Source organism: Lithobates pipiens, unplaced genomic scaffold (assembly GCF_037356315.1).
Source record: "Lithobates pipiens isolate NorthernLeopardFrog02 unplaced genomic scaffold, aLitPip1_a1.2 Scaffold_18, whole genome shotgun sequence".
Taxonomy (NCBI): Eukaryota; Metazoa; Chordata; class Amphibia; order Anura; family Ranidae; genus Lithobates; species Lithobates pipiens.
Window position 1 is genome coordinate 74,896,881 of NW_027507758.1, and position 14,532 is coordinate 74,911,412.

Genomic DNA, 14,532 nt, shown 5'->3' on the forward strand with positions numbered 1-14,532 from the left:
TAGTTAGCGCTATACCATTCACCAATTTCCTATAAATATGACAAAACTGATGAAGCCTGGGTGAAAACACACAAAGGCCCCATGGAGATTGGGGGTATAGCTCCAATTAGAGTTGCCACCTTTCCTTCAAGCCAAACCCCAACACTTTAGCAGCGTGGAATTTTTTTTCTTTTTTACCTAAGGTTGCCACCTGTCCAAGATTCACCCGGACAGTCCTGGTTTTGAATCATGAGTCTGGGTTTCAATCCGCCTAAAACCTAGACACATGATTCAAAACCCGCACTGTCCGGGTGAATCCTGGACAGGTGGCAACCCTAGCTCCAATGCATGAAGCTCCGGCGTTTAGGTGCAGGTGGTGGGCACAAGTGAACTGTGCAGCCCCACTGTCAATCTCTAGCTGTTGTGGTTGGAAAGTGCACTCCGCTCTATGAATGGTCAGGGCAGTATGACGAATGCCTGGTACCACTAGGTGCACCATACAGCTGCAGCAAATGTCGGCCTCTCATAGATTTTGACAGGCTGCTGAGAGCAGGGCTGGATGATGTACCTGTGGCCACCAACCCACACCTAGATGCCGGAGTCTCATGCACCGGGGCTACATGCCCAATATGCAGAGGGCCTTGAATACAAGTGTATGTTCCAATAGAAATCGGAGAGGCGTGGTCTACTGTGGTCACATCAGGAAACTCACCACGAGACATTCCACGTAGCCATGAGTGGAGTGCATATAGACAGTAAGTGGCTGCAAAGAGTCTGCAGGAGATCAGAAGCACTGGGATGCAACAAAGGATTAAAAAACATGCAAAGGCTAATATTTTGTTAAAGAAATAAAAAGAATAACAATTGTTTTTTTTATAAGGTCTGCACTGCATGCTTTTAACTAAGCTACTCAATGGGTGTGCACGGCATCTGTGCCATCTGTCACCAGCACTGCCACCCCAGATGAGGGCAGCTCCCTCCTCCTTCATGCTGCCACCCCAGATCAGGGCACCTTCCTCCTATTCCTTCATGCTGCCACCCCAGATCAGGGCAGCTCCCCTCTCCTCTTCAATAATGCCACTCCAGATCAGGGCGGCTCCCTCCTCCTCCTTCATTCTGCCACCCCAGATCAGGGCAGCTCCCTCCTCCTCCTCAATACTGCCACCCCAGATCAGGGCAGCTCCCCCTCCTCCTCCAAGCTGCCACCCCAGATCAGGGAAGCTCCCCTTCCTCCTCCATGCTGCCCCCCCAGATCAGGGCAGCTCCCCTTCCTCCTCCATGTTGTCCCCCCAGATCAGGGCAGCTCCCCTTCCTCCTCCATGCTGCCACCCCAGATCAGAGAAGCTCCCTCCTTCTCCCCCATGCTGCCACCCCAGATAAGGGTAGCTCCCCCTCCATGATGCCACCCCAGATCAGGGCAGCTCCCCTCCTCCATGCTGCCAGTGCCACCCCAGATCAGGCCCGCCCCCCCTCCTCCATGCTGCCACCCCAGATCAGGGCAGCTCCTCCCTCCTTCTCCATGCTGCCATCCCAGATCAGGGCAGCTCCCCCCTCCTCCTCCATGCTGCCACCCCAGATCAGGGCAGCCCCCACCCCCTCCATTCTGCCACCCCAGATCAGGGCAGCTCCCCACCCCCTCCATTCTGCCACCCCAGATCAGGGCAGCTCCCCTTCCTCCTCCATGCTGCCACCTCAGATCAGGGCAGCTCTCCCCCTCCATGCTGCCACCCCAGATCAGGGCAGCTCCCCTTCTTCCTCCATGCTGCCACCCCAGATCAGGGCAGATCCCCTTCCTCCTCCATGCTGCCATCTCAGATCAGGGCGGCTCCCCTTCCTCCTCCATGCTGCCACCCCAGATCAGGGCAGCTCCCCTGCCTCCTCCATGCTGCCACCCCAGATCAGGGCAGCTCCCCTGCCTCCTCCATGCTGCCACCCCAGATCAGGGCAGCTCCCCTGCCTCCTCCATGCTGCCACTTCAGATCAGGGCAGCTCCCCTGCCTCCTCCATGCTGCCACTTCAGATCAGGGCAGCTCCCCTCTCCCTCCTCCATGCTGCCACCCCAGATCGGGGCATCTCTCCCCTCCTCCTCCATGCTGCCACCCCAGATCAGGGCAGCTCCCCCCTGGAAGTAGTTGTGCTCTTCCTGGCCAGGAGAGGGAGGGTAGTGGGAGGAGGAGGAGGAGGGAGCCGTGCAGTCTTCATTCTGCTGTGGATGTATAGTGGGGACAGTGTGATCAGCAGAAGGACGGCCACACATTGTCATCCCCCGGCTTCTCCCTGCACTGGCCGGCGGGCTGCGGACGAGGATGATGATGCAGCAGAAGCGGCCCGCAGGAGGTGAGGTCAGGCCGCTCTCCCGGCCGGGGATGCAGTGAGCGGGCACCATGGACCGCCTGTGATCGGAGCGCATTGTTCTGGGATTGTGATCGCTGACAGCTCGGCTCCCCCCGCACTGGGAACATGTCGGCCAGGACGCCATTGCCGACAGTCAACGAGCGGGACACGGAGAACGTGAGTACCGGGAGGGTGGGATCATCACACCGGGGCCTGGAGGGAGGAGGGGACCTACAGTGCACGGAGGACCTGCGATTAACCCTTACAAGGACAATATGGGGGAACCTTGGATGGGGCCATGGGATTAACCCTGAGAAGAACAAGATGGGGGCCCTTGGATTAACCCATGGAGGGCAAGAATGGAGGTTTTGGGATTAACCCTTAGTAGAACAATGTGGAGACCATGGGTGGAGGGACAGCATGGAGGTCTAGTGGTGAACTCTTTGGCAAGACTAAATGAAGGCCTGGTGGTTGACCCTTGGAGGGACAGTATGGAGGTTTGGAGATTGACACTTTGGTGGAAAAGTATAGAGGCCTCTTAGACCCTTGGGACAGTATGAAGGTTTTGTGGTTAACCCATTCATTGGGCAGATTGAAGCCCTGTATTTTAACCCTTTGGGACAGGTTGGAGGCCTCATGTTTGACCTATTTGCAGGACAGCACAAGGGTCTTGTGGTCAACTCCTTGGTGGCACAATATGAAGACTTGGCGCTTGACCCCTTGGTGTGGCAGTTGGTAAACTTTCTGTGTGACCAAATGGTGGCCTGGCGGTTAATCCCTTGGTGTGGCAGTAGGGTGGCTTGGCGGTTAATCCCTTGGTGTGGCAGGAGGGTGGCCTGGTGCTTAATCCCTTGGTGTGGCAGTAGGGTGGCCTGGTGCTTAATCCCTTGGTGTGGCAGTAAGGTGGCCTGGCGTTTAATCCCTTGGTGTGGCAGTAGGGTGGCCTGGCGTTTAATCCCTTGGTGTGGCAGTAGGGTGGCCTGGCGCTTAATCCCTTGGAGTGGCAGTAGGGTGGCCTGGCGCTTAATCCCTTGGTGTGGCAGTAGGGTGGCCTGGCGCTTAATCCCTTGGTGTGGCAGTAGGGTGGCCTGGCAGTTAATTGGCGTGACAGTAAGAAGGTCTTCTTTGGTGTGTGAATCTTTGGAGCAGCCTGTGTGCCTCTTTGTGTAGTGAGCAGACACTGACCCAAACGGTAATGTGTAGCGAAATGCCATTTCCCTTACAGATTGATTTCTAGAGTTCTGCTGGATTTCTGAAAGTGATGAGAGAAACGCCACACTCATTTCATAGGATCTGTATTAAGCTAAATATCTGTGAAGAGGGTCACACAGTGATGTGTTTGCTTCACTTCACCCCCATATATAAAAAAACGAACATAGCCATAATCCTCTTAAGACTGGCTCGCTTGGCTACACTAAGGCTAGGTGGGTGTCAGAGCTCAGCCAAATATAGATGTGATCAATATCAGATTAACAGTGATTGGAAGGAGAATGACGGTGTAGAAGATATGGTTGTACAGTCAGTGCATCTGTCACATTGGCAACTCTGGTGTAATTCCCTTTGGCCTGTGAGATATGTACATCTCCGCTTCTGTCTTGAACTGTTGGCCTTTTAAGCTTTAACCATAAAGGAAACCTGAACTATGCACATTTCCATTGCTGACCTCCTGAAAAATTCTACTTGCTGCCTTGTCTCTGCCTTCAGGAGCAAGAATGCAGTAAGTAAAGTCAGAACATCTGATCTGCATACTTTGTCCAGGTCAACAACTCACTCATTGAAGCAAGAGAATCAGCATGGCGGTCAGCCATAGTAGCCTTGGTATTTTCTACTACAGGTGCATATGACGGGAGATTTGGCATCATACTTTCTGGCGATTGCCAATCTTGCCTTTTAATGCTAGACAAGCTGATTTTTCGATGAAAATGGAATGCGTCCTTTATCAAATATTTTTGAGACCAGTATGGTGCAACTGGTGGCCATCCCGCCAAGTTTGTCAGAGTGGGCTATTGAGGGTAATGGAATGTGGTTGTTTGTAGGTTGTCGCCAACTGGAGGGTGCAGGTTGCAGCTATCTTGTTCATCAAGGCAGTTTGAAATATGGAGGCAAGAGTTCTACTCTCAGCTTGTTGACGTTGGAAATTCATGAAGATACAACCTGGAAATTAGATTGGGATTGAAACTGTTACACACCTGGGTGGATTACACTAGGCACACGGTGAGGAAATTCATTAACAGGGGTTACCGTTGGTGAAAACTGCATTGCAAAACCATTAGCAGATCTAGAAGTTGTATGTGAAGTTAAATATCTTATGTGAATGTCAAACCTGACCTTTAAAGTGTTTATAAACCAGGCTTTCTCAACCTTTTTTCAGTGCAGAGGAACCCTTAAAAACACTTTCTGGTTTCGGGGAACCCCTGCTAAAAATGACTATATCTACAACTCATATATTAGTGTGATGGTCAGAGGGAAAAATGCTCCTTACCCTTGTGGACATTGGGAAGAATTCACCCCCTCTACAGATAGCTAAAAAGATCAATGGTGTCAGTGGGAACTTGGGTGAGAGGCCAAAATTGCTCATTGCTCAAGGAACCTCTAGCAACCTCTGGAGGAAACCTAGTTGAGAAACCCTGATATAAACTCCAAGAACAAACCTGCAATGCTGGGTTCTTCAAACTTTCTAAACAAAGGGCCAATTTACTGACCTTGAGACTAAGGGGGTTGGGCTATGGACAGTGGAAGTAGATCATGCCTCAGCTTTGTGGTTAGTGGGTGTACACATTTACATGGTGCCCCTGTGGTTAGGTGGAGAAGGTTCCAAATCATTGGGGCATTAACCCTCCCACTGACACCAATAATGGGGCACTAACCATCCCACTGGCACTATCATTGGTGTCAGTGGGAGGGTTAGTGCCCCATCATTGGCCTCAGTGGGAGGAAGAATACCCCGTTGATGTCAGAGGGAGGAATAGTGTCCCAAGGGCTTGATAAAGGCAAGCAAAGGGCCACATCTGACATGTGGACTGCAGTTTGGAGACCACTGATATAATACTGTATATCGTTCCTAAGACATGGTGGTTGTATTGGGGATTTTTTTCCTTAATTATTATTTTTTTGTTACTTTTTTTTTTCCTGGTGATCCTGCCAGTAATGCACTTCCTGTCCTAGGGTGGCAATGCTTACCGACTGTACATCTATGCAGGAGCAGCGTTGTCTCCCTGAGCTGCTTGTTTCTGATTTAAACTACAGACTTATGTGCTGCAAACACCTTCATCCCAAGTCCATAGACTAGGTTCCACCAATAGGGGATGTGCGCTCGTATTTTAGAATGTGGAGCATGAACAGGAGAACGCTCCTGCTGTGTGACTATATAAAAAAAATAAAAAATAAAAAAAAAGGTTGGTAAAAAATTTTCTTTATAAGTTGCGGGTTACTATTTGATCTGTATTAGATCCTAGGCAAGAAGATTTTGCTTGAGATTTAGTTCTACTTTTAACTGTCCCAATCCACCTTTTTGGTCTCGGTGTGAAGGGCAGCCTCACTGACCAATGGGCATGCTAGTGGGTGGTATAAAAGTCAGCATGTCCATGATATAACTTGAGCAGGCCCACATAGTTCTGACATGTACAGCTGACGTCTGCTTATGCCATGTTTCATCCTGAGCTCTTTTTGAATTGCAGAGCTTTGTAAACAAACAAAAAAAAAAGTTATGTTTTAGTGGTGCATTGAAATGAAAATATCAGTGCCGAAACCGAAAATTCAGGATGCACTTGGCTGAAACTGAAATTGATGGTTTTTAAATACAAAAACGAAAAAAAAAATGTGTAATTGTATTATATTCGACTTTTTAATATTATAAATGTAAATGACTGTTAATTTATTGTCGGCCATTATCGGCACCTTTTGAAACAGTGTTTAAAATCCCGCTTGATGCATTTTTGGTGCATATTTGGCAAACCACACCTAAAACGTACCTCCCCATTGAAATGCATTGAAAACACAACAAGAACACATCAAAAATGCACCCACGTTACGTTTTTGATGCATTTTTGAGTCACGTGAACTATGAAAAACACCATAAGCAAGGTAAAATTGCGGCAACATCATGTTCTCGGCAGCCATTAACGATACAACCCTGAGGCCCGGTTTACACAAATGCGGTTCGAATTGAAGCTCCGGTTTCCCTGCAAAGAGAAAAATCAGTTGTTCGGCGTTTCACGTCAGTTTTTGATCAGGTCAGGATTGCATTAGGTCAGGTTTGAATCAGGATTTTATCCTGTTCACAACGGAATGCATCTGCAAATCAGATGCGTTCCCATAGAGGATAATGTTCTTGCAATTCGCACTGCAATGCCCAGAAAACGCACACGTTTTTCGGGCAATGTAGAGTGCGAATGCAACGCACATATGTGAACCGGCCTCATTCAAATGAACGTATTTTAAAATGTCACGAAAATTGGATGCGGGGGGGGGGGGGTCGCATAGGTGTGAACCGGGCTTGAAAACCTTATTTTCAGCCGATAGTTTTCGGCCGCTGAAATTTTGGTGCATTACTATTATGTTTAGGGCCCATTTGCACCTATGCATGTGCATAGGGGTGTCCGTTTATTTTTGTAGTGTTAAGAAAGTGCGCTGTATGAGTTTCAGTGCATTTTTTGAGATTAGGATTAACAGCGTTGACCAAGGCTTGTTATACTTGTTGCCAACCCATTATATGTACTTTCTTGTGTTGGTATTGAGTTTCCGTGGGCCTCCCAACGCACTGGCTGGGTTCACACTCATACTCTGCTGTGCAGAGGCTAAGCAGCTGCATTCAGGAGGTGATCCTGCAGCCTTTTAAATGTAATTTTATTTTTTTTCTTCTTCTTTGCTGAATGGAGATTTACAATAGGTGTAATGCTCCAAAAAATGCGAGCTCATGGTTCTAGCACAGTCCTATTGACTTAAATGGCCAAGTTTGGCGGTCGGTGCCTCCTGTCAACTTGGCATGCTGCATTAATAATTCTTTTGCATGCGAATAGTCTCCTCCAGTTGTATTTTACACGCTAGATGGTTGGCTGAGGGGGGTGGTAAAACCGCAGCTCAGATTTCCGTGTGGTCTGTCATCTTCGGCCTGATTGGCTTCTGTATTTTACCATTTTCATTGGTCATCGAGTTCATTCATCATAGCATTGCCGAAAATATGTCCACTGAGCTACGTGTACAGGGCATACAGCAGGGGTGCGCAACCTTTTGAAGAGCGAGGGCTGCTTAAGTGATTTGGTAACCATGGGCCACAATCAAATGAAATGTTTCAGAATTAATTTTGTTCTTATATTGAATAGCATAATGAACATTTTCCCCCTGCAGCCACTGAATGTGGGAGGGAGAGCAGGAGAAGCCACATTTCAGCAATCGCTGGAGAAAAATGGAGGGTCGGCTCCAGTATATGCCACCCCCTGCCCAAGTGAAAAAACAGAATGTGACAGGGAGGCTGCACGGGCAACCAGGAACATTGAGTGGAGTTGCCATTTTGACCGCTGATGTTGCATCATTGGGTGGGCGGGGGGTAAAAACCATCACTCCCCCCAAACGCAAATGTAAACAAGCCCTTACTGTCCTGAACCCCCTATAACACTGCTTTCACACCTCTGGCTTTCCTGCGGGTTTGCCCATTGACTTCTATTATATCTTGCGGGTTTGTTGCACTTTCTGAAAGCGTAAAAAAATGCCTGCATTCATTTTGAGGTCGAGGGCCACATCAGAGGGCTCCGAGGGTCACCTTTTGGCAAGTAATGGAATTTTAACGTAGGTGAGACACTGTATGTCTCCTGCATTACATTCCCGCCATTACATGCAACAGTGGAAATGTGCTCTTCTAGTCATCGACGAAATGAATACTAGTTTAGTAGACTAAAACTAAAATGGAATTTTAGTCAGGACTATGACTAAAACTGAATCGAAATTTGATGTCAAAATAAACACTGCTTATAGTAATCTCCTCAGAAGCCTGAAGAAAAGAGTCCTTCAGATTGAACGGTAATGGAGCTTTGTCACTAAGGTGAAGAATAGTGAATCCGAATGTCTGACGCCATTACCATAGTGTCTGTTTACTGTGGGTAGCGGGGCCTTGCACATTCATTTTTCTTTTCAGTTTTCACCTTTTTGTTGAATAGTCATGACACTTGTTGATAACGAGGTGGACAGTACTGTGGGTCCTTTGTTGTACTGGACTCTGTGCAGGCCTCCCTCCATCCATTGCAGGCAGAGCTTGTCGCTGCCGCTCTCTGCAGGATTTCTGCTCTTTCCACCTGTCTTTCAGCTAATTTTAGCCCAGTGTGTACACGTTAACCCCTTCTAAGTGCCGCCTGGCTGACAGGGCCAAGAACAGGCCGTGTAATTCCTCTGCAGTCACAGGGAGGTGATGTGTTTGCTGTAGACAATGCATGCACACATATTTGGGTTTAGATGTTGTGCAGCAGGCAGGCGACTTCTTTTTTTTATTTTATTTTTTTGTTAACGCTAGCGTTGCCTTCTGAAGAACGATCTGCAGTAGAACACTTTTCAAGGCATTGTGTAACTCATAGAAGCCCACATCACCATGCTGCTTCCGCACGCTTTGCGGTGTGGCCCCATTCGGTTGAATGGGTCGCATTTGGTGGGAAGCTACATGGGGTATAAGCAGAGCATTGTATTTGTGGCATGCTTACAACCAACTGCCTTTACAGCTTAAGAGGGGCGATCAAGGGACATAAAAAATATGGCTTAACCTCCTATTCCCCCTCAGGTGTAAACTAGGCCTAAGGCTGGATTCACACCTATGCATTTTTTTGTGCTTTTTGCATTTTGCAGATTTTCACTACAAGAACATGTTCCATAGGAAACCATTTTAAATGGACTGTAGTGCAAATCGGCAAAAAGCGGCAAAAATGCATAGGTGTGAATCCAGCCTAAAGCCCCATACACACTATCAGATTTTCTGCTGATATTTTTTTTTTCCTTCAGATTTACCAAAACCATATAATATGAGGTCAAACCTTAGCAGTTTCAATGTGTATGCAGTCAGGCAGGCCCTTGTACTACATGGTTTTGGTAAATCTGAAGACAAAAATAAGCAGAAAATCTGATAGTGTGTATGGGGCTTAAGGATTCTCTGTAGCTGTTTGGGTTTTTCAGTGTTGGCATTAACCGCTTTAGCTCCGGAAGATTTTACCCCCTTGACCGGGCCACTTTTTTTTTTTTTTTTGCTATTGTGCTACTTTAACTGGCGATTGTGTGGTCATACAATGCTGTACGCAAACAAAATTTCTATAATTTTTACCCCCACAAATAGAGCTTTCTTTTAGGCCCCTTTCACACGGGACGGATCAGTAATGATCCACCCCGTGATGATCCGCTTGCTCAGCGGGGATCGATCCTCTGTCCCCGCTGAGCCGGCGGCGGAAAGGGCGGTCTCTGCACACTGTGCAGGGACCGCCCTGTCAGCTCTCCACTCTCCTCTATGGGGATCGGATGAGCAGGGACCGTCTGTCCGTGTTCATCCGATCCGCTCTGCAGACGGATAGAAAAATAGGATTTTCCTCAGTCTGCAGAATCGGACAATAGCGGAGGCGGACAATATCGGGTGTCTGTGGATGTTCATCCGCTGACACCCGCTATCCCATAGGGATGCATGTATGTCCGTATTTCTTCCGCAAACGGATGGATGAAATACGGACATACTGTCTGCATGTGTGAAAGGGGCCTTAGTGGTATTTGATAAAGCAGCTGTTTTTATCTTGTTTTTTGCATTCTAAACAAAATATTAGCATACATTTTGAAAAAACAAATGCACCGCATACTAGCTCATTATAAAATACTTACCTTAGAACGAGGCCCCCGACATCTCGCCCGATCTGCGCCGAGGGAGCTAACATGTTCCCTCGGCGTGTCTTCTGGGTATCGCGGCTCCGGCCACTCACAGCGCATGCGCACGGGAGATTTCTTTCCGGCAGGGTCCAGCGTCTGCCGGACTTTCAGCCGAGAATCCCCTGTGTGCATGCGCCGCTGCAGTCAGCGGCGCATTGCGAGGGGAATATCTCCTAAACCGTACAGGTTTAGATTTTTTTTTTTTTACCTACAGGTAAGCCTTTAAAGTTGTAAAAAGACTATACAACCACTTTAAAGGATATCTAAATTCGAAAAAACGATTTTTTTTTATATATTGCAGCTTTCTAGTCCTTCGATGCGGTGGCTGCATTTTATTATTTATTTATTTTTATTTTTTACATGTACAGAAATGCAACATCCTTGTAACGTCTCGTGGACACCCCTCTAATGGTGATAAGGAGTGGGGGAGGTGTTTGCAATCCAGATCAGGAGAGCAGCTGTGGGTGACAATGCTGCTCCATAGATAACAGTGCATGTGGTCACCCTAGTACAGGCCATTTTTTTTGGTTGGTGGAACCACCTGGTGAAAAAAAAATGCAGTCACCACATGCAAGGATGGTTTTGGCACACACATTCAAATGTTGCTGGCACAGAGGGAGCTCTGCCAGTGTTTTGCTACTTCCAGGGAGTTCGTACAGCCGGCCATAGAAATGCATAGCTATAGTGCTTGTACTCATGTAAATGCCATTGCTATTTTGTGTCTTTTTTTTTTTTTTTTTCTTACCATCGCATGTGTGTATGAAGGATTTCCTAAACATGCAAGTTTTGCACACAGGGTGACACTGGGAGTTTTACGCTAGAGCTCCCCTGCGCCTGCAGACATCTATGTTCATGTAGCTTTGGTATATTACATTTTTGGTTTTGGCACGCTTTAAGGGCAAGACAGAGACAATGAGCCAGGCAGCCTACATTTATGGAGACAAAGCGTATCTAAATCCAAAAACACAAATGTAATGTATTGCAGCTTCCTCGTCCTCAAATGTGGTGGCTAACTTTAGTTTTTTTATTTTTACCTGGTGAGTCAGCCTTCTGATCTGCACATTATTTTATTATTTTTTTCTCTGGGAGTGGCTCAGAAAATATTAATGCCAGTGGTTTAGGTTAACAGAAAATGGAGGTACCCCTAAGATTATTATTATTATTATTATTATACACGACTTATAAAGCACCAACAGTTTACGCAGCGCTTTACAATGTATAGGGGGGACAACACAATTACAGTACAGTTGCATTTTATCGGCAACAACTCTACCAAAGTTGTATAAAGTGAAAAAAACAACAAGGTAACAACAAGGCCTGGGGAATGCCCAGGAAAAATCCAAGCCTACTTACCACCAGCTCGCAGGCAACCAAATTGACCTGTCTAACAGTACATTAAAAACAGAGGTTTAGTACGCATGCATAAGCCACAGAGCCTCGTCACGGCACCCTGGTATCTGTGGTCCTAACACTAAAGTATGAGTGTCCACACAGTGGAGGCACATGCATTCTAATAGATAGATGAGGTCAGGTGGACTGAAGGGGAGCCCTCCCCTTCTTAAAGGTACATACAGCACACCAAACACCCAGCATGTAGCACAATGGCTGCAAAGGTGTTGGTGCATTGCTGCACCAATACAAATACGATATGAAAAAACTCGCCACCACCCTCATCTATAGCTGGCTATAGCAGTAAGTGGCATTGGAAGGCTAAATCAGGTAACAACAAGGCCTGGGGAATGCCCAGGAAAAATCCAAGCCTACTTACCACCAGCTCGCAGACAACTAAAGTTGTATAAAGGGGTTTAGGTTAACAGCCAGGCAACTAGCATTTCCAGAAGGAAAAAGGAAATCTCTACGGGCACCCCCCTTTTTTTTTCTTTTCTTTTTTTTTTACCCTAATCCCGCATTACATTGCATAACATTGGTAATTTAGAAGCCTAGATATCCTGATATCCTTTTCTTCTAGGTCTGCCATCATCTTGCTACACCCAAAAGGCAGACACTGATGTTGTAAAACCTGCGCATGCGTGCTGGAGTTCCATTAACTTGGCACCCAGTACCATCTGTAAGTTGCCAGGAATGGACTTGGACCATTGTGCGCATGTGCCACAGTCTGTGTGCAGCTAAAAAAGGAAAGTTGGCAAAAGATCCTACCTGCTGACATTGTTTTGTTTTAAAGTTTTACTTCCACTTTACTGTAACGCATGTTACACGCATAATACGCTTTAATGCACCACAAGGAAGTAAATTGGTATTAAACTCAGAACCACAAATGTAATATATTTCTGCTTACCAATCATTCGAAGTGGTGGCTGCATTAGGTTTCCTTTTTTTTTATTTTTTTTAGTCTTTTTCCCCTCTGTTTTCACCTGGTGATTTGGCCAGTAACCAACAACCTGTAGTGCCCCCACTCTAGATGAAGGAGCACAGGGGGCACCTTTTGGACAGCAGCATTGTTGGTCTGAGAGGATGGTAGTGTTAGATTTACTAGCAGATTTAGATACACTAATAAATAGAAGCTAAATGTCAGCGTATACTGCGGTTATAGCAAACCCCCCTCTTTTTTTTTTTTTTGGATAGGTTTTAACACGAATAAATAATAGCCTCTGATTCCCCCCTGTATTGAATTGTATTGTAATTGTACTGTCTGCCCTAATGTTGTAAAGTGCCGCGTAAACTGTCAGCGCTATATAAATCCTGTATTATTATTATTATTATTATTATAATAGCTGATCACTTTAAGCACCCCTGTTGGTGGTAAACGAACAGCTTGTTTTTTTGAAAAACAGACTTACTGGCCAGATCACCAGGTCAAAAAACAAAAACAAATACAGCCATCACATTTACAAATTGATAAGGTACAATATAATAAACGTTTGCTTTTGGGTTTAATAATATTGCTTTTAAAGTATCAAAAGAGCCTGGACTTCACTTGTAAAGCTGGAGTAAAGAAAAGCGTCTTTTGCTGCTCTTTTCGGAAATGAACGTCTCTATCTCGTGTAAAAACGCAGGAAACATGCATTGCTAAAATCAACCAAAACTATCCCAAGTACTGATTACTATACATATGCCTTTGGGGTTTCGGAGAGGGATGTCTGGGCTCAGACTAACCATTCTGTCTCTGATTTTCAATTTTTCCGCTGCAGTTTAGAGAATGAAAGCAAGTAGATAGGAACAAAGGAAATGCATGTTGTTGCCCCTAGCTTTTTTTTTTTTTTCTTGCCTCAGTAAGATATTGTGCTTATGAAAGTATTAAGAAGGGTTAAATCTCTGCAGTCAGTAAAGGCTCTTTGATTTAACTAACATCCATCCCTCAGGAATGCCATTGAAACATAATTAGCCATTGCCTTCCGTGTGGATGCTTAATTATCCCGTATAGAAGCAGGCTTTTTTTTTTCTTTTTCTTTTTTAGACTGGGTATGGTAGACTAGTGTCACATAGTTTGGCTCCTCTTAGACCTGAACTCAAAAAGTGACAATGTATTATGTTCTAGAACAGTGATGGCGAACCTCCACATGTTTTGGAACTACATTTCCCGTGATACTCATCTACACTGCATAGTGCATGAGCATCATGGGAAATGTAGTTCCAAAACATCTGGGGTGCCAAGGTTCACCATCACTGCTCTAGGGGAATATGTAGCAATGATAATTGTGCCTAAGCAGTACCCTCCTGTCTGGAATTCCTCCTGGAAAAATAGCTAGATTTTTCCTGATATGAGATTGCCTAGGCTCTCCAGAATATCTGCAGTGTGAGATCTAAGGCACTGGTGGTTATTTACTTGGGCCCCTTTCACACTGAGGTGCTTCTAAGCCACCAGTAAAACACTGAGCGCTTTTGAAGAACTTTTCAGGTGCTTTTGAAGAGCTTTGCATTTTTTTCAATGGAGAGGGGCATTTTTTTCACCGCCCTGCCAGCGCACTGCCCCAGTGTGAAAGCATTCATTGATTTTAATGGAAATCATTTTTTTGGAGCTTTTTTAACGTGAAAGGGTCTCAGTGTGAAAGGGGTCTAAAGGTAAATCCACTTTGCACTACAAGTGCACTTGGAAGTGCAGTTGCTGTAGGTCTGAGGGGGGACATGCAAGGAAAATTAAAAAAACAGCATTTTTGCTTGTACATGATTGGATGATAAAATCAGCAGAGCCTCCCCTCGTTTCAGAGCCTCCCCTCGTTTCAGAGCCTCCCCTCGTTTCAGAGCCTCCCCTCGTTTCAGAGTAGAGGTCGACCGATATGGGTTTTTCTCTGGCCGATGCCGATGCCGATATTTAGAAATCATGGTGGCCGATAGCCGATATATAATGCCGATTTTTTTGGGCCGATATGTTAGGCC

At 46.2% G+C, this 14,532-nt stretch overlaps 1 protein-coding gene across 1 annotated transcript in view; it reads left to right on the forward strand.

Annotated features, from left to right (window-relative positions):
• The first annotated feature begins 2,151 nt into the window (after nt 1–2,151).
• MARK1 (microtubule affinity regulating kinase 1) overlaps nt 2,152–14,532 on the forward strand; it is a 208,098-nt gene continuing 195,717 nt past the window's right edge. The window contains exon 1 of the mRNA XM_077485790.1: nt 2,152–2,490. Within this exon, the coding sequence (XP_077341916.1) occupies nt 2,440–2,490 (51 nt within the window). The 5' untranslated portion in view covers nt 2,152–2,439. The remainder of the gene's footprint in view (nt 2,491–14,532) is intronic.